Source organism: Mesitornis unicolor, unplaced genomic scaffold (genome assembly GCF_000695765.1).
Source record: "Mesitornis unicolor isolate BGI_N332 unplaced genomic scaffold, ASM69576v1 scaffold8709, whole genome shotgun sequence".
Classification (NCBI taxonomy): Eukaryota; Metazoa; Chordata; class Aves; order Mesitornithiformes; family Mesitornithidae; genus Mesitornis; species Mesitornis unicolor.
In genome coordinates this window covers 15,582-40,840 of record NW_010206499.1, presented here as the reverse complement: position 1 = coordinate 40,840, position 25,259 = coordinate 15,582, and the positions used below count along the sequence as shown (strand labels likewise).

Genomic DNA, 25,259 nt, shown 5'->3' with positions numbered 1-25,259 from the left:
CTGCTGTTGGATCTGGCAGAAAATCAGTGCATTTACCTCACTGTGGTATGGCTACGCTGGTTTTTTGTTTGGGTGAGGTTTTTCATTTGTACTTTCCGACTTTCAGAAACCCGACTGCTGCTTTTGCTTGAGGCTCAAGTATGAATGCATGCTGTCTAACCTGAGGCTGAGATGTCGAAGTTAGGGTCTCAGCACTTTTCTGGAGATGTCCCTCTCCTACACAGATTTATAGATGAAGCCATAGTGATGAATGCAGGCCTAATTGCATTTCTGAAATGAAATACAAGATTCTAAAATAGCTAAAAAACATAAGTGAATCTTTCTGATGTAGGCAAAGAAGTGTCAGTTGACAGATGTCCTGTCACTACCATCTTTCTGGAACAGTGCTTAAAGGATCCAGCTGTCTTTACAGGTGTGCAAATTTTGCTCCTAGTGCTTACATTGCTTTGGAAGATACGATAGGGGTTACTAAATGACTGAAACACTTATGAAGACTTTGTCTTAGGATATAAGGCATACTTATAGCTGTTGTGTAGCTGTATCAACCAAAAATGTTGTGCCCTGTGATGCGCCCCCTGATTTCAGGGTCCTATGTGTCCTCAGGAGAGCTAATGAGCTTGTTTGTTTTTCTGATGTAAACAAAGTCCTTATGCTTTCAAACCATGGACTAGCAAATAAATTTTATACCTCATTCTCTTTAGTTGGATGCAGCTGTATTTCATTAAAAATACACAGTTCTGTGCTGCTGTTGGAGTACAATATTTGTGTTGTACACTTTGAAAGAATGATAGGGGTAGTTGTTATATAATGTCCAAATATAATTTCATCATGTGATTTTTTTTTTTATAGGAAAATTGCTTTAAAAATAGAACAAAAAATTATTCCATTATTTCTGTGGCATGTAAGTGCCCTGATCACCTCAGGAAAGATTAGCATTCTTTGGAGTTTAAGTGAACTCCCTCCTGAAATGGGAAACTAGCTCCATGGTCTTGTACCAGCAGTGTTGTACTCTGGTATTCATTGAAAGCCTTTTCTAGCATAATGCAGGCTGACTGCTCTCGCTTCTTTATTGCATTACATTTTATCAGAGCTTAAGTGATCTTTAGACTCAAGCATCTGTAATCCTTTGCTGTGGCAGGGCCGTAAGGGTAAGTACTTGAATATAATGAACAAACTCACCATGAAGTAGAAATTGCCACATAGATAAGGCCCAGGGAAGTTAGGTTTAAATGAAGAAAGCACTAAGTTGTAATCTCCCAGAAGATCTGAAAGGCAATCTGATTGCTCTGCCTGATTTAGAGAGGAGACACTGATTTTCACTGATGTAGTTTATCCAGCTTTTTCTTATCCTACCTGACACCATACAATTGTTTTGGTCTATAACTGCAGCACTGGAAAAAAAGATAAAAATATATTTTTTCTTTGTTGATAATGCCCATATGTGCCTAGAAGTTCATTACAGCCATGTCACTCTGTGCAAGTCTCAGGGTGACTGTTAAACAGACTGATCAAACCTGTGAAATGCTCCTTTTACAGTGCCGAGCTCTAGAGACGGTCTCTGCCTCTTGCTATGGAAGTTTTCCTCATTTGTCATTTTAAACAGCAAAAATGTCCAGTCCTGCTCTTCAGTATAGTGCAAAGGAAAGTGTTGGTGAAGGTCTTGCAGAAAGCTTGAGGTTTTGGGGTTTTTCCCCCCCTCAGCTCAGTTTGGAGGACTTCATCTATATCCTTTGCTGTCCTAAGTCCTTGCTTAACCTTTTACCAACAGGTTAATGCCTTTCACCTTCACCCTTGTCTGATACCTGAGGGGGGACACAAAAATACCCCCTGCAAAACATGTTCAGTGATGCTGATTGGCAGAATTGCTGTAAAAGGAAAGCAAGGAGGAGCCCGACTGCTTTCTCTGTGTGCTGCTCCAGGCTGAGCATGCCCTTACTGTTATTTCTGGATGTGCTGATTCAGCATTGCAATGGTGCATATTATATACAAAATATGAGTGACTACATATGTCAGGTTAAAAAGTAAACAGGTCAGAGTGTGTCCTCTGATGTGTATTTATAGCTCACTGACATCAGCAGGAGCCACCTACATCTGAAGGCAAATTTGGTCTTTGTGATCAGTGGAAAAAAGTGTGCCTTGAGCAAAAGGAGCAGATGCTGCATATCATACATTTAAGTGAACATCACTTGTAGCTGTCTTAATATATATCCTACTTACATTGTATATCTAACCTTAGTGATTAGAGCCTGTTAGGTATAAATGTGGTGACAAGCTGTACCTTTCTGTAGTTGCTTAAAAGTTACAAATAGGCATGACTGAGTAGGTGAAGAACATTGAATTAAACATGCTTGAATTAATAGAATAATGATTGGTGCTGCTCAGAGCTATAAAATAAACACTAGCTAGAGCTCTGTGCTATGTGGCAACCAGATTGAGCCATGGGGTTGCTGGAAGTATTCTGAAATGACTCAACTTTGTTGTTAAGTGAGAGAGATAATCCTAAGAAAGCTCTCTACGTAGGCTCCCTGTGCAGTTAACATTTTAAACCCCGCTTTGGCTTGTTGTTATGACTTCAAAGATACTCCAAAGTCTTTGTTAAATTGATCATTAACTCTGCAATGTTATAATTAGACATTTGAACTTGGCTGCATTCAAAAAGAAAGCGCAAGAATGAAAATCCTAACCAGCGTTGTTTCTCTGCAGCTCATCAGCATGGTCAGAGACGGATTAAAGTTCCACAGGAGTTAAAAAGCAATGGGAATTGAAGGCATTAACCAGCCTTGCAGGAAGGATAGGGAGCCATTAATCCACAAAGCTTTTCTTTGAAAGTATGGAGCAAGAATGATGTCAGGAACCTGAAATGGGTTACTGCTGGAGATTTAGATTTAAGCTCATAAAACCATTTAGATGGGAATGTTGGGCTAGGAGTGTGAGCTGGGGAAGCCTTAAGTTTCCAGGCTAGCAATTGAACATGCTATACCAAGCATTTGTGTGCTGCTGCTGATCTATTACGAGTCTGTAAAGCCAGTGGAGGAAGCACCATAAGGCGGCTTCAAACAATAGCAACGAGCCCAAGCAGCAGCTAAGACTGAAGGTTGGACTTTGTAGTTAAAGTTTACGAGGTCCAGAGCTGGGAGAAGCTCAGCTCTACGTCTTCCGCTTTCTTTCCTCAGTCTCTCCTGATGGAGTACGAGTCAAGACAACAGCTGGTAGCTACTATATGCCCGGCTGCATAGTGGGTGGGAAAATCCATCTCCATAGTAACAGAGAAGGCATTGCATGTGCTGCTCCTGCTCTATCTGGGGAGTAGCTGGCTAAAGACATCTGGTCAGTGTAGCCAGTTCTCAGGGGAAATTAGCTCATTTCATCTGATAGTAACCACAGAAACTTTTGACTTAGTTTAATAGTATGATGCTGAACATGAGATAGAACTGACTGCTTCAGCAGTTTGAAAGTCAAAGATTATCTAACTTTTTTTTAGGGAAGACTGTTTCTTGTGCTCATTCCCCCACCCATGGTGATGGTTCTGTCTAATATGATGGTAATTTTTCAGTGTGGGGTGGGTTTTAGGAATTTAAAGGCAGTTCCTTCTTTGTAAATATTTAGTACTTTTGCTCATGTTAGCTCTTTTTTTATATACAGTGAACCCACTAAGCCTTTCATCTCAGTGGAGCTCAGTATAGTGAGAGATACTGGCTGTGTTAACATACTATGGCTTGTACTCTAGAAAGTTCACTCCCCACCCCCAAATCTTGGGTCATTTAACTCTTAACTGTTTTCAAAAGAAACATTCTGAACACCTCATATGGCTACAGATAAACCTCAAAATAAGTAGTGAGTATGTGTAAAAGTCTTGAGTTATTTAATGTCAGTGAAATCAACTGCAGATCATGTTTTTTTACAATACAGGAAAATTCCTAATTGATTTTTGCAGAACAAATTCTGCATCCAATATGCAGAGATTGTACTAAGGATATGGTAATTGGGAATGCTGCTAGTTTTTTTCTGTTTACCATAAAATTTATCAGCTCATACTATCCTGTGTAACATTTAGAGACTTGGAGGAAATTGAAGTATGGAAACTTTTTTCCATTTGCACATGAGGACATCATTATGTATTTTTGATGTGCTAATAAATGAATGTAGTGAACAATAGCTTTTCTGTAAGTACAATGCATGCAGAGAAGTGTCTTGTAAGAGTACCAAGAGCAACATCCTAAATGTGTGGGTTACAAATAAATGCTTCATCTTCCACCACCCCCTGCCCACTACTGACACCCACTCCTAGTTGTAAGTATTTTAACTCAGTAGTTTGTTGTGACCATTATGACCTAGAAAATCAAAATACGTGGACGGACATAAGCCTGAACCGTATGTCTCTCTTTGTGGGAGACCAGCAGAGCTGACAGTCTTTGAGAAGCCCTACCTATGATTTCTGTTTGAGCATGTGTGGTTGAATGACAGAAGTGTGTTCTACTCTGCTGGACAACAGCAAAAAATGATTATATGGAGAATAAGAACCTCTATCTGCTGTAGTTCTTAAGAAAGATCAGGGAATCTAAAGGTGTTAACAGAAATCTGAGAAATGCTTATAATAAACAAAGGGGCCTGAGCTTCCTAAAACAAGTCAGACAAGTGCAGCAGATGTTCGAGGGCCCCAGGTGGGTTATATAGATGTTAATAAACCAAATGAGCTGAAATCAGTTAATGAAAGAAGTTTAATAAATCTGAGTTGATTCAAGAAGTGACTACACGATGAATACATATTCCTTATTGAGTGAAGATTCATTGGTTTGCTTTCTCTGCTGAGCTCATGCTCTGATGAATCAAGAATTGCATCTCTCTATGCAGTTAAACTATCGAAACTAGGCATCGGATATTTTTTCCCAAAATGCTTCTCTTCCTTACCTGGAAACAGTCGTGTAACAATGTGAATAAGTAGGTGGATGATAGATGGACAGGACATAGAGCTAAATCTTTCCTGTTTCACTCTTAACTTCAAATTGAGTTTCATGGCAAGTGAACTCTCCTTGAAACTGAAAAATAAACCTCTTGGTTTCATAGTTTTAAAAGATTTCATTCTGAAAGTGATTTGCATTTAATTACTTTTTTGGTAAACATAGGTTACAGGAATCAATACGAAAAAATCTACTTAATCATAGAAAAATTATATTATTATATAAAAGCTTATAATACTAGGAGGCTTTGGGGGTCTTGAGGTGGACAGTTGTTTGCCTTTCGTTTTGTTTATTTGTTTTTATGAAGCTGAATGCCTTTGGTTGAATCTTGTAATAAGTTTTCCTAAAACTGGATATTGAAAAAAATTAGAAAATTCCAATGAGTGTGGTGGTTAACATGAAATCTTTTCTCTCAGTGTGTAGAGAGGGTGTTTCTATTCTGCCTGGCTCCTTGTTTTCACAACACTTTCAGGAAGTTCAAATCTCCTCTGACGTGCCTGACCTTCTGATCTGTCCAGATCAACTAGTGGATCTGGGAGTTTTGAGAGGGAAACTGGAGGTAGACAAGGTAAACACGGAGCTCTCTAGGGAGACGAGGCAAAAAATAGAAACCCCTCATAAGCCTCTCTTTCAAGTGAGAATTGATGGTAAAATTCTTCTAGTCTTTATACCATTGCTCCAAGCTAAGAATACTTTATTGGATAATTCAAAGCAATTCTTCTAGGATGACTCTGAGGTTTTTTTGCAGCTTTTAGCTATCTAAAAGTTAGGATAGGTAGTATAAGCCAATCACATAGGCTTTCCCTTCCTGGAAAAGGATAGGCGCTCCTGAAAGCATAGTTTATTACATCTTGAGGTGCCTAGGACACTTGAATGAATCAAGAGATGAATTTCCCTTTGTAGGTGTCCATTTCTCTCCATTCATTATAGAAAAAACAATGCATGTTCGCCCTATTCAAGTACTTGGAGTTTTTGTTCTCCATGAAGTCACTTTCTAGCCAGGTAGTTGGTATTAACTTAGTTGATCAGTTGTTTTTCTAACCGTTTTGTAGTTATGAACATGCTTGAAATACATCACATGCAATCACAGAGGTTTTTAACAGTTTAGCTGGTGTTTGGTATATGGTACAATTACAGTTCTGATGGATACATGCTGGCTTTTGTGTTTTCCTTTCAAGAAGCATAAATTGTTGATTCAGTGGCTCAGTACTTAGATATATATAGTGTAAGGATGTAATCATCCCTTTTCAACAGATAGGTTCAATTGTGTTTGCTTGTTATGGATTGATGCTTGCTTCAAAGGTCATCCCTTTGACTTGCATGGGAACATTGAATATTCATGTAGGACAGCACCTCTTTGATGGAGGGTCATTCCACTGACTGAGTGGGAGATTTGAAATACACATAACCCAGCAACCAGGCACTGTTCTGTGACTGTCTACACAGGTCAAGGGCAGCCATCCTAGCTGACCCTCAAGGCAGAATGGTGGGCACTTGTCTGAGAGCAAAGGCTGCAGCTCTGGCTGGGGAGTCTGCACCATCTACCCCAGTGGTAGCCAATGCCTCCACTGAGATGGAGCTACTGCAGGGAGGTGCTGCAGTGCAGCTCTCAGGCTGCAGGAAGTGCCTTGACCTTTCTCCTGGGGCAGGGACAGGTGGCGGAGCTGCCTGCAAAAGGTGTGCCCGGGTAGAGGACTTCCTGCAGCAGGAAGGTGATGAGAAGCCTGCATAACATCAAGGAGGCTGAGAAGTAGTTAGATAGCTGGTTCCAAGCACAGTCTGCAGTGGACCCACAGTCCACAGCCAAACAGTCAAAAGCTCCCCCACAGGCACACGGAAGGGAGGGAGGCCAATAATGCAGAAGAATGGAAGCTTGAAATGACAAGTACCAGCAGGAGGAAGAGACTTCCCCCAAAGCCTGAGGTGCCCTTGCAGAACTGCTTCACTGCTTTGCAGACTGAAAAGGAAAAACCCATTACATCAGAAGACATGCTGGAGTTGAGTAAGGCAGCCTGATCTGCTCCCTGTATAACAACCAGTGAAACAAAGAAAAGGTGATAGGTGGCGATAGTAGTAAGCTACTGTCTTCTAAGAGGTACAGAGGCATCCCTTTGCTGACCTGATGCACTCTCTAGAGAGGTGTGCTGCTTACCAGGGGCTCATATCAGGATGTCACCGAGAGACATGGATTTCACGGATGGACCACTAGGTGGATAAAGAGTTGGCTGGATGATTGAACAATGATTGCAGTCAACAGCTTGATGTCCAAGTGGAGACCAGTGACAAGTGGCATTCCTCGAGGGTTGGTGTTGGGACTGGTGCTGTTTAACATCTTTGTCAGTGACTTGGACAGCAGGATTGAATGCAGCCTCAGCAAGTTCGCTGACAACACTAAGCTGTGTGGTGTGGTCGACACACTGGAGGAAAGGGCTGCCATCCAGAGGGACCTTGACAGGCTTGAGAGGTGGGCCTGTGCAAACCACATGAAGTTCAACACGGCCACATGTGAGGTCCTGCACCTTGATCAGGACAATCCCAAACACAAGTACAAGCTGGGCAGAAAACAAATTGGGAGCAGCCCTGAGAAGAACAGCTTGGATGAGAAGCTCAAGATGAGCCAGCAATGTGCGCTTGCAGCCCAAAAAGCCAATCGTATCCTAGGCTTCATCAAAAGAAGCATGGCCAGCAGGTCGAGGGAGGTGATTCTACCCTGCTGTCGTGGGACCCCACCTAGAGTACTGTGTCCAGCTCTGTGGTCACCAGCATAAGGACATGGGCCTGTTGGAGCGGGTCCAAAAGAGGATCACAAAGATATTCAGAGGGATGGAGCACCTCTCCTATGAGTCCAGACTGAGAGAATAAGAGTTGTTCAGCCTGGAGAAGAGAGGGCTTCAGGGAGACCTTTATAGCAGCCTTCCTACAGGAAAGCTGGAGAGGAATCACACAGAATCACAGAACGTTAGGGATTGGAAGGGACCTCAAAAGCTCATCCAGTCCAATCCCCCTGCCGGAGCAGGAACACCTAGATGAGGTTGCACAGGAAGGCGTCCAGGAGGGTTTTGAATGTCTCCAGAGAAGGAGACTCCACAACCTCTCTGGGCAGCCTGTTCCTGTTTACAGGAACTGTTTACAAGGGTAGGTAGCAATAGGGTAATGGTTCCAAACTGAGAGAGGGTAGATTTAGATTAGATATTAGCAAAAAATTGTTTACTCTGAGAGCAGTGAGTCACTGGAACAGGTTGCTCAGGGAAACTGTGGATGCCCCCTCCCTGGCAGTGTTCAAGGCCAGGTTGGACAACTTTGAGCAACCTGGTCTAGTGGGAGGAGTCCCTGCCCATGGCAGGGCAGTTGAAACTAGATGATCTTTAAGGTCCCTTCCAAACCAAACCATTTTATGATTCTGAGATTCTCTAAAGTGATACTCAGTGGAAAAGGAGTCAGAAATCAGCTCTGTGTTGGCACACTAGCATGGGCAGCTTAGTGTTAAAGCCCACAGCTGAAATCTAATCTTGTGATCTAGATGAAACAAAATGTTAGAAGTATTCTTCCTGCCAGAACTCTGAATATCAGTTTCTTTTATCATTGAGTCCTATGATCGTGTTGGCTCACAGGCAGAGTTGCACAATGTACTGAGTAAGTGGTAAAACCTGAGCAAAATAGGAGGTTCTCAGCTCTCAAAGAGGTAAAAATTCTTCAGTGGGGTTCCTTTAAGCCTGAATTCTGACTGACTTATCTTTGTATTTATTTTAACAATCAAACAAGCTCAGGCTGAAAAAAACCCAAAACTAACTTATTTCTGTGCTTTAAAGAGTAGAAAGAACTACAGAACATGAAGTAAAGTTAAAAGGAACTTCTTGAATGTTGTTAAGGATTCCAGAAGTAGTCTTTAATTGCTGCCAAAACTAATGCGTCTGGAATTTCCATGGAAAACATCAGTGCAGTGGCCAGTTAGTATACAGATACCTCCAGTTTGCAATAGTTTTGTGGGTTTTTTTGTTCCTCCTCAAATGTTGTTCACCCTGTTCCCCAAGTTGTTTTTTTAAAAGTATCCATGTTTGACACTGTGCTTAAGATTGAAACAGTCAAACATGACTTCTCATAGCAATACTAGGAGTCATGTGATGGGAACTACTCGGTGTTGCGCTGAGATTGTTTTTTACGTTTAAAAAGATAGCAAACAGTGGTGGTTGTAGAATAAGCATTCAAATTTGTTGAGAAGATAATTCTCACAGTCTGCAAATAATTCAGAAAGTGTTTAAAAAAAGGATTTTCATAGCAGTTTTTCAGAATTATTTAGCACCCAGACGTTTCATGTCTTCATAGCATGAAATATTCATTACTATTAGTCGGGAGGTGTGAAACCACAGACAGTATTACCAGAGGGTTTCTACCGCTTTTTGAGTACCATAAAGCATGCTGTTTAAATAGGCACAATGTTTCTGGCTTTAACAGTATGCTGTTTGGGACAAGTAATATGGTTCATGATAACAGAATTCTCTGATGTGACGTGCTGGGGCAGATTTCTGATGAGGAAAGCTTTACTGATGGACTTATTAAACCACACATTCATGTCATCGGCTTTGGTATCCCAAGCGCAATAGCTTATAAATAGGCAAATACCCAGTTATAGGACACAGCTGTACAATACTTTCATGTCTACTAGGTTTCCTTGGGCCATCCAGCTGATGAGGAAATGCACATTGTACACAAAGCACTCCCTTATGTGCTTTTCTAGTGCAATGTAATTGTTATTAATTACACCCTGAACAGTACTAGCAATTGACACTTCTGTACAAAGTTAAATGTGCAATGTGTTATGTGTTCAGGAAAGGGGAAGCACAAGGTTGTCATTAAAGCCATTTTTAGCAGAGCTGGAAATAGGATGCAGATTCAAGCGTGGCAGATCCGCTTGGTTCATCCACTGAGAAGGAACTCGCCAAATGGGTGAGTTTGTTTTTGCTGTCTTGCTCTTTTTGGCAGAGGCCTCTGACCCTGGTTTCCATATTCTATCCACCTTTACTGATGGTTTAAGAAAACTGGAAAACTGTCCAAACTGAACTGTGGTTTAATTAGCCTCTTTCTCCTCTAAGATCTGTAAGGTTGGTTAAAACCTTTGGTCTTGGCCACTTGAGATACTTCTTTTGTAAAAACATTAAAACAGGATGTAGCCCACACTCTGTACATGCACTATTCGTGTGTCAGCATTTGGTTGCTGTGCACCAGGACTCCCTTTCCCCCCGCCTCCCTTAGTCCTAGAAAAGAATTTAGCATGGTAATTACTTATTTTGCATGCTTAGAAAACATTGCTTTAAAAGAACATTTTACAGTGGAAAGAACGTTATCACCTCTTAGTAATGACATGATGTGAAAAATGACACGCGTTTCAATTGTTTGTCACATAGAGTGGTAGCTTGCATATTGAGATAGTAAATACTAAGGTTGAGTAGCTTGAAAGCAAGGAGTCACCTTTCTTTAATCTAACCTCTCGTTCCATTTCTCTTAAGACAGGTGGCACGAATGTCAGTTCTTTCTAGTTCCTCCATTGCTGAACAAGTATCTTTTTGGATGGGATGAGAATCTTTTGTTCCAGTGGGTAATTTTAGCTCTTTGGTTTGACAGTGAGATCTTTGGTGTCCACACTAGACTTACAGTTTTTAGTTAATATCACATCTAACACAGGGGTATCTTGAGAGGCTTAAGCAGTACAGGCGTACTAAAAGCAACTTTTTGAAATGGTGACTATCAAGAACTGCAGAGAAAGTGTAAAGGCAAGGCTAAAAAAATGGATGATCTTTTGACATTTAAAAACAAAACAAAACAAAGAAGTTTTTATAATTACTGACAGAATTGGCCTAGCTATGGAGTAAGACTGCTATTTGCTTTATCACGTAAGATATTAGGAAAAGTTGTTTGGAAATTGGCATATCCAAAAATGTGTTTAGTTTAATTACTAATTTAAGCAACAGTAAATCTCAGATCAAGGAGAATGCCCTAGAAAATTCAGCTATTCCTAGAAAATCTCATTCCAGAAATCACATTTAAAATGCATAGCGAGTGCTTTGGTTGGTCTAATAATGTGTATTTTCAAGTGGACACTAAATCTGTCCTGCATTGCCCAATGTTTAAGCAAAGAAAAGGCTCATCTGTCTCTAAACCATGCTCCTTGTGCCCCTTCCTTCAAGTTGCAATTGTTTTTCCCTCTTCAAGTACCACTCCACAGAGGGGATTCTTCTGGTTGGGTGGCTTTTGCTTTCTACATCAGCTGCCTGCTAGCCTATATACTGTTGCAGAGCCTTTAGTTTATTCTTGACGTGTCCTAGGCATTGCTTTTACAACATATCTCCTTTTCCAAAGAGTTTTGGAGCACAGTGTTGCTGAATTCTGCAAAATATCAGTTTGGGTTTTTTTGTTAAATTCATTGCATATAATGCCTATTAGTTTCCTGGGGTATTTGATGTCTTGAAGCTCAGACCAGCTGCCATGGCTTTTTTAAGATTTTTTTTTTTTCCTTCCAGCAATGAATAGTGCACTTGTCCTTTATTTGTAAAGGGAGCAGGGGAAAGGTGATAGTGAGTGAAGGGAGTTTCACAGAGCTGGAGCTCTCCTTTCGTAACTTTGAATTCTGCAAAGAGCTGCCTCTGTTGCACCATTTATTTATGTTGGACCTGAAACTGATATAAACATGAATCCAAGTAAAAATATAAGTCTTTGCACATAATGGTAGCTTGGTTAATGGGGTATGCAACTTCAGAGAGATCTGGCTTATATCTTTGTTTTGCAAATGTAAGTTTAGTTTGGTCCTTTTGGAACATTATCAAAGCTCTAGGGAGAGGTTGCACTGAGTTAATAATGTGCTTTGGTTGGTATACATTAACTTCCCATTTTGGTGTGCTGTAATCCTGATGCGCTGAATGATAGCCACAACTGTTTAATGCTTGCTGATTGGAATGGGTGCAGGAAGTTGGCACGAGGCAGGAACTGCTTGCCTTCAGTATGTGAAATGTATTTGCCACTTAGCCAAAAATGCTGACTTTGTTGCCTTCAGTTAGGTTTATTTTGCATGTCAAATAATTCTCCTCTCCTCCTTCACAAATTTTAGAAGCAATAGTAAAATGCTGACTGAATGGGCTGTGTACATACGGCATCGGAGAGGTTTTTTATTAGCTAAAACTAGCACACGTGTTTTCCTACGAGGAGTATTAAGTGCCTGAACTACAGGTTTAGTGTGTGACTGTTTTTGCAGCTGTGTAGAAGAGCATGATGCGTATTCCCTGGAGCAGGCCTGGGAGAGAGCTCAAGTATGTTGAGACAAAAGCAGGTTGTGTTTATGGGAATGTCAAACAGAAATATGTAATGTGAACTCTTATCAATGCTGAGCCCGATACCAGTAACTGAGCAGCGGTCACTCAGGTATGTGAAAGGAATGCCTCACTTCTAACCACGCAGAGTTTTGTTTCAGAACCTGATGGCTCTGTCCTGCAATGCTGATCTGCCAGCCTGGAAAAAATGAAAATTTTGTTTTAACCTTTGTTTGCTGGAGGTCGTTGGAACCAGCATTCATCTGTTTGAAATTTAGTTCTTATTAAACTGTTATTGAAGAGCATGGTCATTGCTCAGGCCAGAAAACTTACTTTTGGAGGATGAATTTTGAAAATGCGCCACCTCTAGTAAAAGAGGCTATGATGAGTTCATGTAGAAGTAGAGGTAATGTCCTGCTTTTGGTGACCTCTTACTTTTCTGGAAATGCCTGACTGTGGAACACATATCACATCCCACATCCCACAAAGCCAAAATCCACATAGAGAAGCTGCAAGGGTGGAGCTGATAATCCTGAAACAGGGCTGTCTAGCACAGAGTACCATTCTGTAACTCCCTTCTTGGAGCAGGGCTGAAGGAGGATGTCTTGTTTACACAAGAGAAGTAAGAAATTAGAACTTGATCAGAAAGAGTTCCTCTTCAGTGTACTCTGCACCTACTTTTGTGGGAGCAAGTTACTGAAATAGCTGATAATAGCTGATGAGATTCAGATGTGGGGGCCTTGTGATGTTGCTGTGTGTATCCAGCTGTACTTCCATACACAGTGCTACTATCTTCTTGTCTTGGAGCATTTGTATGGGAGAGGGTGGTGAGAGTAGTAGTTTTCTCTGATTTGGAACAGTTAAAGGCTGCATGTGTGGTTTGCTCAAAGCTGTATAACAAACCTGTAGCTGAAAAGCAAGTCAAGTTCTGATCTCCCCTATCTTTTCAGTCTTCCTGACTCCTGCCTACCCAAGGAACAAAAAGAGGCGTTGCTACAGCTTGTGTGTGTTTTCTCTTTGGGCTTTGGATAGCACCCTTAAGTTGAGAAGTCTTCGTAGGTCAGAATAACTGGGCTGTGTGTAAGGTTGATATGATGCGCATGTGGGGCTGTCAACTTTAGAAGACTGAGATGCTCAAAGCAGCAGTAGAGATTCAGAGGTCAGGTTTACTGCAGAGTGGGAGTCATAGAATCATTTAGGTTGGAAAAGACCTTTAAGATCATTGAGTCCAACCATTAAACTACCACTGCCAAGTCCACTAAACCATGTCCCTAAGTGCCTGTAGGTATCTTTGGTCAATTAGTGGCTGTACAGGCAAAGGGAAACAAAAAGGAAAATTACCTTCATTAAAGCTTATTTTCTTACACTGCTTGTTTTGCAAATTTCTGGAGAGAAAAATGTAGTTCCTAAATTTTCTGCTTTATAACAAAAAAAATATTCCCTTCATGCCTTAAATCTACAGGTGATTCTGCAGACACACCTTGTGTTTAAAGGCTCTAGACATTAAAAAAAACCAAAAAAACTAAAATTTAAATATAAAATGAAACCTGGCTGCAGTTTGTGTTGACTGTTGAAAAACACCATTTTTGAAGAACAAACATTGATTTGATGTAAAAGAAAATAAAAAAAGCCCAGAGGTTTCTAGCATCCCATCCTTACCAGTCTTTTTCCTCTTTTCTTCTGCCCTTTTTTAACAGAATGAGAAGAGTTGAATAAGGAGGAAAAATGAGTATTCACAGAAAGCTTTAAGTTATTTTCCACTTGTCAAAACCAGTGGAACAAAAATATCTTTTCATCGATAATCTTTCTATTTTCTGTTTTAAAATGTATTGTTGCCTCCTGGCTGCTATTGCAGCATGGCCTCAAACAAAAAATAATGTATGTTAGTATGCTGAAACCACTAGATTTTATGCATTGCTGTCACCAAACTGTATAGCGGGTGACTGGAGCTTGGCCGTTACATCGTAAAATGCCATCTACCTTATATTCCCTTGTCAGTATACAAAGTGAAGCTATCGCAGGTTAACCTGTGCTGATAATGACCAGATTCTTCCTTTTTTTGTGGCTCTGCTTTTAGGTAAGAGATACTGTGCAATATTTATTTTCTCTCAGAAAGGAAGAGTGTTGTAACAGTGGTAGTCTAAGTGTATAAGGGAACATGGTTTTCTGGAAGACACAATCGCTTTCATTGCCGTGTCATTTATAGCTGGAAAAAAACCAGGCATACACTCTCTTTATGAGGTCCCCCAATAAATTCAATGTTTGCTATGGAGCAAAGGGAAGACTTATGAGCTGCTGAGTGTAGGACACGGTGGATATGAGGTAGCATTTTTTAAAAAAATGAGTGAGGAAGGCTATTTAGTAAAAAGCATGCAACAAGATACTTGACAGGATAAAAATAACCAGGTCAGGGAAAGTAGGCACTGTGTAAATAGTGTTAATATGAAAATACCTCTGTAACATAAAAATAGACTACTTGGCTTAGACTGATTTTTGTAATAGTCTGTAATAGTTCCTTTCTGCTCATATTAGCATATTGTATGTACTAATAAATAAGTGTACATCTCTGCGAACTGTGTATATGTGTGCTTACTCTTAAGTGAATAGTGCTTTTGAATTCAGTGAGATATAAAATTAAGCATATGCTGCACTGGGTAGAAGCCAGAGCATTTTACACTTTGAAGGACAGGGTCCTGTATGAATTCCTTCTAGAAACTTTTATGAAGCCCTGAATTAAGAGGTTCATGAAATAAACAGTAAGGAGTGGAGCTTTTGAATAATTTTGGCGCCAGTGTTAGCATGTTGACATTTCCTTTCTCTTGCCAAATGCTCTGGGTTTCAAGTCCAGTTCTTGAGCATACTTTTGATGGAGTACTCCACACTGAAACAAGTATCGTAAACTAAATGTGCAAGCCCAGCCTAATTTACTTCTGTAAATTCCTGGTGGATATCATCAGCGACTAAGTTCAAAAGCTAAAGATGACTGCATTATGAAAAGACTTGTGCAAGGGTGACAGTGTGGAAAGTTGTGCTAATGCAGCCATGCTCCGAGACCATGCCCACACATGCAGAGTTACACCACTGACGTCTGAGACCTTTTGTAGCTGGTGGAAATATTTCAACTGCCTACATTAGGATTTGGCTGAAACCTCTAGTGAGGAAATAGCTAAGGAAATCAATTAAAGGCTTTTTAAAGGCACCTAAGGGAGATAGGTGCCTGACTCCTATTGAATTTCAATAGGATTTAGTTGCTTGGAGCCTTTGGAGAATCTCAACCTAAAATTGGAGCCCTGCAGTATTCTTTATTGGTCCCAGTGCTATTGTTCTGTGGTCTCAGCATCGATTAAGGGGAAAATAGAAAAGCTTCAGCACAATCAACTTTTCTAACTTGTTCTCCTAGTTAGCATCCTATTTATTTCAGAACATGAACACTTACGTAAATATCATTTCATCTTAATCAAAAACATTAATAATTGGACTTCAATGATGGCTAGTAGCTTCTTAGGAATAATTATGGGCTTCTGACATAGAAATGTGATACTGATACCGTGGTTTTTGTTTTTCTTTGACTGTTTAATCATTTGATGCCAAATATACCAGATAAAGAATTCTAACAAATGATACTAGGCTTTTTGAAAGGAAGGAATACCAAATGTTCTGACTTTAAACATTTAAAAAAACCTTTTCATTATTTTTCGTCACTTTGAAAGACTCAATTCACAAGATCTTTGGAAGTGAGAAGATTAAGTAGGGGGGAAAAAACTTCCCAATCTTAAATAGCGCTTTTGGTACTTGCTGTTGCTCAGTATGTGTTTATATATATATATGAAAAACCATTTATCTTTTTATTTTTGATCTGTACTTCATCAAGTTGAGATTTTTACTTTGCTGAGCTTGGTGTCTGTTTTTGTCTGTTTGCCTTGGCCATCTGATTTTGCTGTTCTGTGTATCTTCGAAAACACAGTACAGCTTTCAGGAAAAAATCTTGCCTTTCCCACCAGAACAAAGAGGGGCCTCTCTATACAAAGTGAGTGAGATTAGAAGAAACAGTTGCCTTCTCTGCTGTTAATTTGCATATCCTGCTCGGGCTATACACAAGTGCTGTCTGAAGCATTTTGCAAGCCCTGATGTGTCAGGTGAACAGCGTGCTGTGGACTCTCACTCTCTCTGAACTAACATGTAGCCTGCGGTGGTTCAGTTTTTGCATGCTGCCCTTCTCTAAGTATAAATGCAACCCATTGCTCTACATGAGAGATGCATTCCTTCTCTTTTTTTTTACCTTTCAGTGGCTGTAGAGGATATGCTGCATCCCTGCTTGTGAAGATGCTGAGCTTGTTTCTCTGTTGCCCAATGCAGCTCCTCAGCCCTTGGCTGACAGCAAGTGACTCATTTGTCACTTTGCATTAGCATCAGCAGACCTATTGTCCTCTCTCTCGGCTCCTTCAGGGAGCTCCTTGTCACGACTTCTGAACAAAACTTTTGGCAGTGCACTCGCTCCGCTGCTGCCGCCTGAGATTACGAGGAGCTTTCTGTTCCACTTTCTGTTGGTGCACTAGCCCTGTAGCAGAGCTCTTTGCATTGCCTTGCCTTACAAACAGGTGTCTGCAAACTACATGATCTTTAAGGTCTCTTCCAACCCAAACCATCCTGTGATTCTAATTTGTGCCACAGGAATATTATAGCTGAGGTAATGCTGGTTGGCATGAAATCCCTATATAAGCTATGGGAGAGCTTCTTTCTTTGTTTAAAGGAATTCATGGGAACTTTATCATCCTTGAACATAGAATCTGAAATAAGCCAGATTTGAAAGAGTCTTGGGAATAATGTGGTTGATCTTTCCAATGAGGATAACGTAATAGAGCTTGTGATATAGCAGGAGTATTCCCAGTAGTATGTTGGGGTGGGAGGAAATTCCCACAGTACAAGTGTGCAGTTGTGAGACTTAAAGTCATCCCCCTCATCAATGCCTCTTGTTTTCCTGTGCTCATTATCTCCCTTTCCTCTTTGGGCAGCCACCTCTGTGACAGATGGAATAAACTGTATGTCATCCTTGACTATTTGGTCTTCACTTGCCAATCAGAATAACGCAGTGATATGCTTTGCTCCTAAAAGATGTATTTTACTTCTCTTATGCTTATGGAGTTCATTGAAAAAAAGTCTAGACTCAGAGTAAAGGCATCATTGTTCATAACAGGTTTCAGATGTTATGTCATCTAGTCCTCCCACATCAAATGGCTGCACAAACTTCTGTGATGCTCCATGACCAGTTAAAGCTTTGAGGTCTACAGGCAGAGCCTCAGGCAATATATTCTCTACACAGATGCTTTCTCAACCTCCAGAGGAAATGTCTTTCTCTGTTAAATAACTGTTATGGTGTCACAATCCAGAGAGGTTGTGGAGTCTCCTTCTCTGCACACATTCAAAACCTGCCTGGACGTGTTCCTGTGTGACCTGGTCTGGGTGATCCTGCTCTGGCAGGGGTTGGACTGGATGAGCTTTCAAGGTCCCTTCCAACTCCTAATATTCTATGATTCTGTGATTCTGCATGAGGATTTTGTTGTGGTTTGTTTTGTTGGGTATTTTGGCTCCCCCCCCCCCAAGCTATTAATCTGTCTAATTGCTTAAAAACATCTTCAGCTATGTTTAGGTACTTTGTCATCAGTTTGGAGTTGCTGCTGCACTTTTTATCTCACAGTATGGTTGTTGGATGCCTCCCAACACTGGATTGTAGCTCTTCAAGTCCAGTGAGGGGATATTTGTTTTCATAGATCTGATTCTCCAGTCACACAGCTAAAAACGTCTGGATCCTCCTCTAATCAGTCACAGTCCTTTTCATAAGCAACCTTTCCTTGTTGTCCTCTGATGGAGATGGAAAAGGGTTTCTTGTTCTTTTGCCTAATGACATCCTGCAGTTTGTCAAGGTGATAGTTCAAGTGTCTTTACTCAGAGCAGATCCAGTTCCTTCGGTGTAAGTCAAACCTAATACCTGGGCTTTTCATCACATCTGTTCTTTGAGACCTTCTCTGTATGTTCCCTGTGTGGGCTTATTACGAAACTGCGATTAATCCATGGGAACTGGGGAGATATGGGCTGTAATGACAGATAGCATGGGTAAGTTTGTTAGGGGACTGTGTTTTTATGGATTCTGCCTAAGTTCCTTCATCAGATGATGAGAGCTGTACTTTAGCCAGGCGATTAAGTTATGACATATCTGTCTCAAGCTGAGGATAATTTTTATGTTTTGATGGCTTTTTCATTATACTTGAAGCAATTCCCAAAGCTGTTCATGTAGTACCTTATGAACTCAAAGAAACTTCTGTTTTCATGCCATAACTGTGAGAGTGAGTAGTGAGATGCACTGAAAAATCTGTCATGAGACTTCTGAAACGGATCTCAAATGCTGACCCCACTTCTACACCAGTGCAGGACCCCTGCACCAATGAGGACTCAAGCTCCTTTAGTGGTCTTTATGAGCAATATTTAATTTCCTGGCATCTGCTAAATGGCTACCAGGAGATCTGTTAGAGTTACACCAGGTACTGTACCACAGTAGAAATGCCCAGGGCTTGTTACACTATTCTTGCCTACCTGATTCTTTTAGTTGAATGTATTGTGAATTTACATGTGAGAAGTCGCTCACAGCTGTAGAGTTATCAACACTGATAGAGTTCTTCAAGAAAAGTGATGATACATGTGTATCTCATGTTCATCTTCTCTACCTTTTCATCCAGAGTTGATCTGGTGCTTGGCTGTGTTGGGATTATGTAGCTGAGAAGGCATGAAGATGGCATTAAGCATATGCCTGGGATGAGCAGGAAGAATGGAGGAAGTACGATGTACAAATCAATAATTAAAAGGAAAAAAGTCTCTCCTCTTAGGCAAGAGGGCTCCTGTATGCCCACAGTGTGAAGCTACATGACTGTCACATCTCAGAAGGTTCTTTTTACCGTGTCAGTATAACTTTATCTCAATGTTGTATTTGTGTTTTCACCTTGTAGAAAGGAGATCACAATTAAGTTACATAGGGTTGAGTGGGTCCTTGCACAGTGCAGTTCTTGTGTCTGTAATTTTAACCAAGAAAACTCTTCCACTGAGGCTTAATCCCCACTCCCACTAGTGTTTTGCAGGCAGTTATTTTCGCTGTATTTTAATTTTTCCCTTGTGCTGAATGTTGCTTTGTTTTTATTTCACTCACATTCTTTACATCCTCTCTGTCTGTTCAGCACTTTATCCTTCCTTATATTAGCTTCTCGAAGCCATGTTTCAGTCCAGCTGATTCATTGTGAGAAGCACAAACTTTTATACTGTGTATCTTTATACCTTAGAAGGTAGGTGTTAAGTTGGCAATTAGAAGTAAGTATAGAAGAAACAGCAGACCAAATCAGCCTGCAGTGCAACTCAGATTTGATGAAATTCTCAGGCATGAGACATTACTGGTCTCTGCCAGGTTACTCTCATGAAATGGAATTAGCCCTAATTACCACCAGCATAAATGAACTAAGGATCAGGTTGGCATCCTTCTAGTTAATGTAAAGGTTCCTGTTAAGCTGTTAATTGGGAAAACAGACAATATTTTAGTAGCTCAGGAAGACGTAATTTTCCAATGTATTTCTTCCTTGTCTGCAAGTTTCTGACTGCTAATGTAAGTGTGTACCAACAGAAATTCATCAGCTTCCCCCACCCCCAGGAGACTACTTATTAGACTTATGCAATGCAAGATATTAAAAACACTCTTGTCTGTCACACAGCTACGAGCAGAGGAGGGGAGATTTGCCAGTTGCTAATGGATACCTGGAGTTTTTGTGTATGACCATGAAGAACAGCTTGTGCACTTTCACCCCCGATGTTCCCTGAATAACTTGGGTCTCATTTAGGTCAATAAGCCTTTATCAAAACGTCAGAAGTGAAAAATGTGTCTTGGTGTAAGCCGACTGGTCGTTCCCTCTAGTCACCCAAGTCTATAGGACAATCAATGTTCTCTAAGCTTGTCTGCATGTCATGCAAAGAGCTGGATGACAGTAACCATTGACTGCGTGTCTGTCGCATTGTCTTTGGGACAGCCCCTATTTGCATACTTGCCAATGTGCCTGTTATCCAATGAACCATGGAAAGCCTTTAAAAAATGTATGCACACAGCTCCGATGCAAATTTCCTATGCAGAGAACACACGCTTCTTTAAAGCACAATCCAGGCTTTCACTTTCTACCTTCCTGCTATAAAACTGAAACCGTGATCCTGACAAGGCCACAGTGGGTGCCTGGTCAAAGTGTTGTTTGTGGTTTCATTGTGTTAAAACATCAACTTTTCTCTGGGTTTTCCTTTGCAATATCCAAGATACGATTTTTGTTGTTCTTGTGCTTTTGCTAGTTGCTTTTGGGGATATCTGAACAGCATTATCTGTGCCACCACATATGATGTGAGGCCATACATCCCTCTCTCAAATTAGTTGTTATTAGTTTTGAATGAAGGATAGTTTTTGCTCCCTCTATGGTTGTTATTGTCTTTTGTTAAGGGAGGAGTTTCCTCCATGGTAGTGGTGAAGGGAGAGGTACTAGCCTTCTGCATACACAGGAGTACTTGGATGCAGTTTATTGACCATGTCTGTGAAATAAATACAGTCACCTGATCAAAAATGATGGCCTCTGGTGCTTTCTGGTGTGACAATTTGTGCTGGTTTTGCCTGGGTTAGAGTTAGTTTTCTTCATAGTAGCTGGTATGGCGCACTGTTTTGGAAAACAGTGTTGATAATACAGGAATGTTTTAGTTATTGCTGAGCAGTGCTTATGCAGAGTCGAGGCCTTTTCTGCTTCTCACATCACCTTGCCAAGGAGTAGGCTGGGGCTGCACGGGAAGCTGGAAGAAGACACAGCCAGGACAGTTGACCCCAGCTGACCAAGTGGACATTCCGTACTGTATGGCGTCATGCTCAGTATTAAAAAGCTGGGGGAAGAAGGAGGAAGGGCAAGATGTTTGGAGTGATGGTGTTTTGTCTTCCCAAGTCCATTATGCATGATGGACCCCTGCTTTCCTGGAGATGGCTGAACACCTGCCTGCTGATGGGAAATGGTGAATTAATCCCTCCTTTTGCTTTGCTTGAGTGCATGACTTCTGCTTTACCTATTAAACCATCTTTATCTCAACCCACTAGTTATCTGTTAGAGCTTTTCAGCTATTAATTGGCAGGCTCCTGTGCTTGCCATGGGGCTTGCTTGCCTCACTGTATATCAGTCTAATGCTCGTTAGTGGCAGCTTTTTGCATTCAGTGCTAGCTGTACTGCTGTGCTGCTTCTCATCTGACCCTGCTGTGCCTGGGAACATTTTGATAACAGCGTGGCAATGGGCCTGGGCTGGCTGATGACCAAGGCATTGCTGCTGTTTCTGTGGTGCTGTACTGGAGAGGCTGGAATTCCAGTGTGACCTCAAGTCATGGTGAGTCCATGTAGGGACAGGATCCCCCAAAGCTTCTGTGGCTGTGGATAAATCCACACCAGAGCAGGTACATCTTGAAGCACCGATGTCCGTGATTGTGTCTGTGTGGCAGCAGATATACCTCTGAAGGGGCTGTGGCCCAAGGATAAGTCTACACTGGAGAAGATACACCTTGAAGCATCTGTGCCTGTGGATAAGTCCATGCTGCAGCCAGTACACCTTGAAGCATCAGTAGCTGTGCACGAAGTCATGCTGGAGCACCTCAAAGGATGTGACTGTGGATAAGCCCACAGCAGATCAGGTACACCCCTGGTGGGACTGCAGCTGTGAGTAAGGCCCCGCAGGAGGTGTATCTCTGAAGGCACCGTGGCCCATGGAGAAGGCCACGCTGGAACAGGCGCACCTCAAAGGAACTGTGGCTGTGCACAAATCTATGCTTCAGCAGGTATATCCCTGGAGACACTGTGGCTCATAGATAAGGCTCCACTTGGAGCAGGTACACCCCTAAGGGTGTGGTCAAGATGCTGGAGTGAAGGAATGCCATCCAGGCTTGAGAAGTGGGCCTGTGCAAACCGCCAACCTCATGAAATTCAACAAGACCAAGTACAAGATCCTGCCCTGGACCAGGGCAATCTCTGGGCAGAGATTGGATTGAGAGCAGTGCCAAGAAGTACTTAGGTGCTGGTTGATGAGAAACTCAACATGAGCCAGCAATGTGTGCTTGCAGCCCAAAAAGCCAATCATATAATGGGCTGCGTCAAAAGAAGCATGGCCAGCAGATCGAGAGAGGTGATTCTCCCCTCTGCTCTCTTGAGACCCCACCTGGATTACTGTGTCCAGCTCTGGGGCCATCAGTGTAAGAAGGACATGGACCTGTTGGAACGAATCCAGAGGAGGGCCACAAAGGTGCTTAGAGGGCTGGAGCACCTCTCCTATGAAGACAGGCTGAAAGAGTAGGGATTATTCAGCCTAGCAGAGAGAAGACTCTGGTGAGACCTTACAGTGGCCTTCCAGTACCTGAAGGGGGCCTATGGGAAAGCTGCAGGGGAACTTTTTACAAGGTCATGTAGTGATAGAACAAGGGGTAATGGTTCCAAACTGAAAGGAGGTAGATTTAGGTAAGATATTAGGAAGAAATTCTTTTGTCTGAGAGCAGTGAGGCACTGGAGCAGGTTGCCCAGAGAAGGTGTGGATGCTCAGATGGGTCTTTGAGCAACCTGGTCTAGTGGGAGGTGTCCCTGCCCATTGCAGGGGGGTTTGACTAAGTGATCTTTAAGGTAACTTCCAACCCAAGCCATTCTATGATTCTATGACTGCAGTTTGTGTGTAAATCTAAGCCAGAGCAGGTGCAAGGAGAGGAGTTCATTGCAATGGTAAACACAATGGTCTGGTCCAAAGGGACTAGGAATGGAGATTGTCATGGAAGTACCTTTAAATTGTAACCTGGGATTTGAGTTGCATGTTATAGGAATCACTATAGCAGGAACACCTTGATGATAGCCAGGCAGAGGGAGAAGTTCATTATAATATTAAACCTTATAAGCTGTCCCAAAGGGCCAGGAGTGGAGGTTGTAATGGATATACCTTTAAATAGTTGTAACCCATCATTTGAGTTTATTATTATAGGAATTACTGTAGCAGGAACAACCTGAACCAATGGAGGATGAACCCCACAAGAAGCAGTGCAAGTGCAGCAGTGACCCGACCTGGGTTGGGTTTAGCGCCCAATGACTCCAAGTAACACACCACCTCTCCTGTCCTGAGTGATGACTATAACAGATGGAGCCCAAAGTCATGTTCTAAATGAATTCAATGGACATTTTGTGGACATTTTATGGGCATTTTACAGGGGTGGTCCAAAGGCTAGAGGAATGATACCTGTGTATTATAGCAAAGAATGGGAAGGGGAGCAGTCGTTCACGAGGACATATTGGATAGTTTGAGACCTGAGCATGATGTAAATGGTTTGGAAAAAGTGGTGGAGAATGTGCTGGTTTTGGCTTGGATAGATTTTTTTTCATAGTGAAAAGTATTTAATAATAGTCCAATTTGAAAAAAAAAAGGTGAAGGGTTTTGGTGGATCCTTTAAGAACAAAGCTATAGAAGAGGATCTTGTCTGTATCAAAGGGTCTGAGCTTCGTGTTTATTATGACCAATGATCTGGACAGTTTCATTATATCTTGAAAACCTAACTGGGCTACAGGTGACTATAAACAATTGTGACAGGTGTTCTGCTGCATCTGACATCTTCCACAGGTTATGAGATTGTCAAAACTAAGGGAAAGTGTCATGGCTAGTATTCTCCTAACTTTTCTAGAAGAGTCATGGAGTCAAACTTCAGTGCTGTAGTGCCCTGCAATGAAGAGTTTGTTATGCCATCAGGAGACAGTGCACCTGAAGACTGACATATTGTAATACTAGATAACTTTCTTCAATCCATGTGAGAATAAAGGAAGACTGAAAAAGTATCAGTAAGTGGGAGGGCAAGCTGATACAGCAAATGGAATGTGAAGCACACCTCTTACCGAAATGAAATATGTTAGCAAAATACTCATCTTCTGAATACAGGCTCTGCTTGTTTTCTTTGGCTCAGTCAGGAAACCTTTTGTTTGAATTGGACTAAGTGAATTGCACAGAATGGTTTTCAGTTTTAGTATGTGTAGACAAGCCAAACTGCATGCAATTAAAGTATTTAAACTTGGTCTTAATCATTACTTTCTGTACTCTTACAGGGTTTTATATGTTACTTTAAATCATTTTGATATAGCTGATATTTTGTTCACCTTGCAAATTTTACGTTTTAGAGTTTCTTTAAAGATTCTGAAAAAAAGATGCAAGACATACAGTAGAGAATAACCTAGTTCCATGTCTGTTTCTTTTAGGAAATTGTACTGGTGGTATTCTTTGGGACAGAATATGTGGTTCGGTTATGGTCAGCAGGATGCCGCAGTAAATACGTTGGAATATGGGGAAGGCTCCGTTTTGCAAGGAAGCCTATTTCAATCATTGGTGAGTATGCACAGCTTGCAAAGTTGATGTAGACAACAAGTAAAGCTTATCCTTAAAAGTTTTGAGATGTGGAATTTCTGCAGTAGTTGAAGCCAAGTTAGAGCTAGGGCTCTTGTCACTAGCATTGACATAGATCTGAATTTCCTTTCAGGAATCCATGGCACTATCGTTTGAGAATAAATGTAGCCTGGTTTGTTTTTCTAAAAGAGTGGAGTGTTTTGTTTTAACAAGTGATCTGAAGCTGTGCCAGAAATAAGTCCTGGCCATCGTCCTGTCTCCTGTGACCTCGGGATCCCAGACACTGCAGGATAGCTACAACTGTATTTTTTTAAAGATACTCAACAGCCCTTTTTTTCCCCGCCCCCAGCACCCATTTGAATAATTTATTGAATTAATTTTGCACTCTAGTTGAGCTGCATACTGCATGGTGGAGCATGCCAGATGCAATGCAGTTACTACTTTGTGTATCTATTGGATTAAAATACGGTTTTCAGTGATGCTTTTGGAACAGGGCACCTGACTTTCCTTGATATTCACCGCAGTTGGCTTTCTAATGTGACTTCAG

At 41.4% G+C, this 25,259-nt stretch overlaps 1 protein-coding gene across 1 annotated transcript in view; it reads left to right on the top strand.

The window, feature by feature from the left end:
* Nucleotides 1-25,259, top strand: part of LOC104546387 (potassium voltage-gated channel subfamily KQT member 1) — a gene marked incomplete at both ends in the record, with an annotated part of 59,759 nt that overhangs the window by 21,020 nt on the left and 13,480 nt on the right. The window contains one exon of the mRNA XM_010191767.1: nt 24,568-24,694. Coding sequence (XP_010190069.1) covers nt 24,568-24,694 — 127 coding nt within the window. The remainder of the gene's footprint in view (nt 1-24,567; nt 24,695-25,259) is intronic.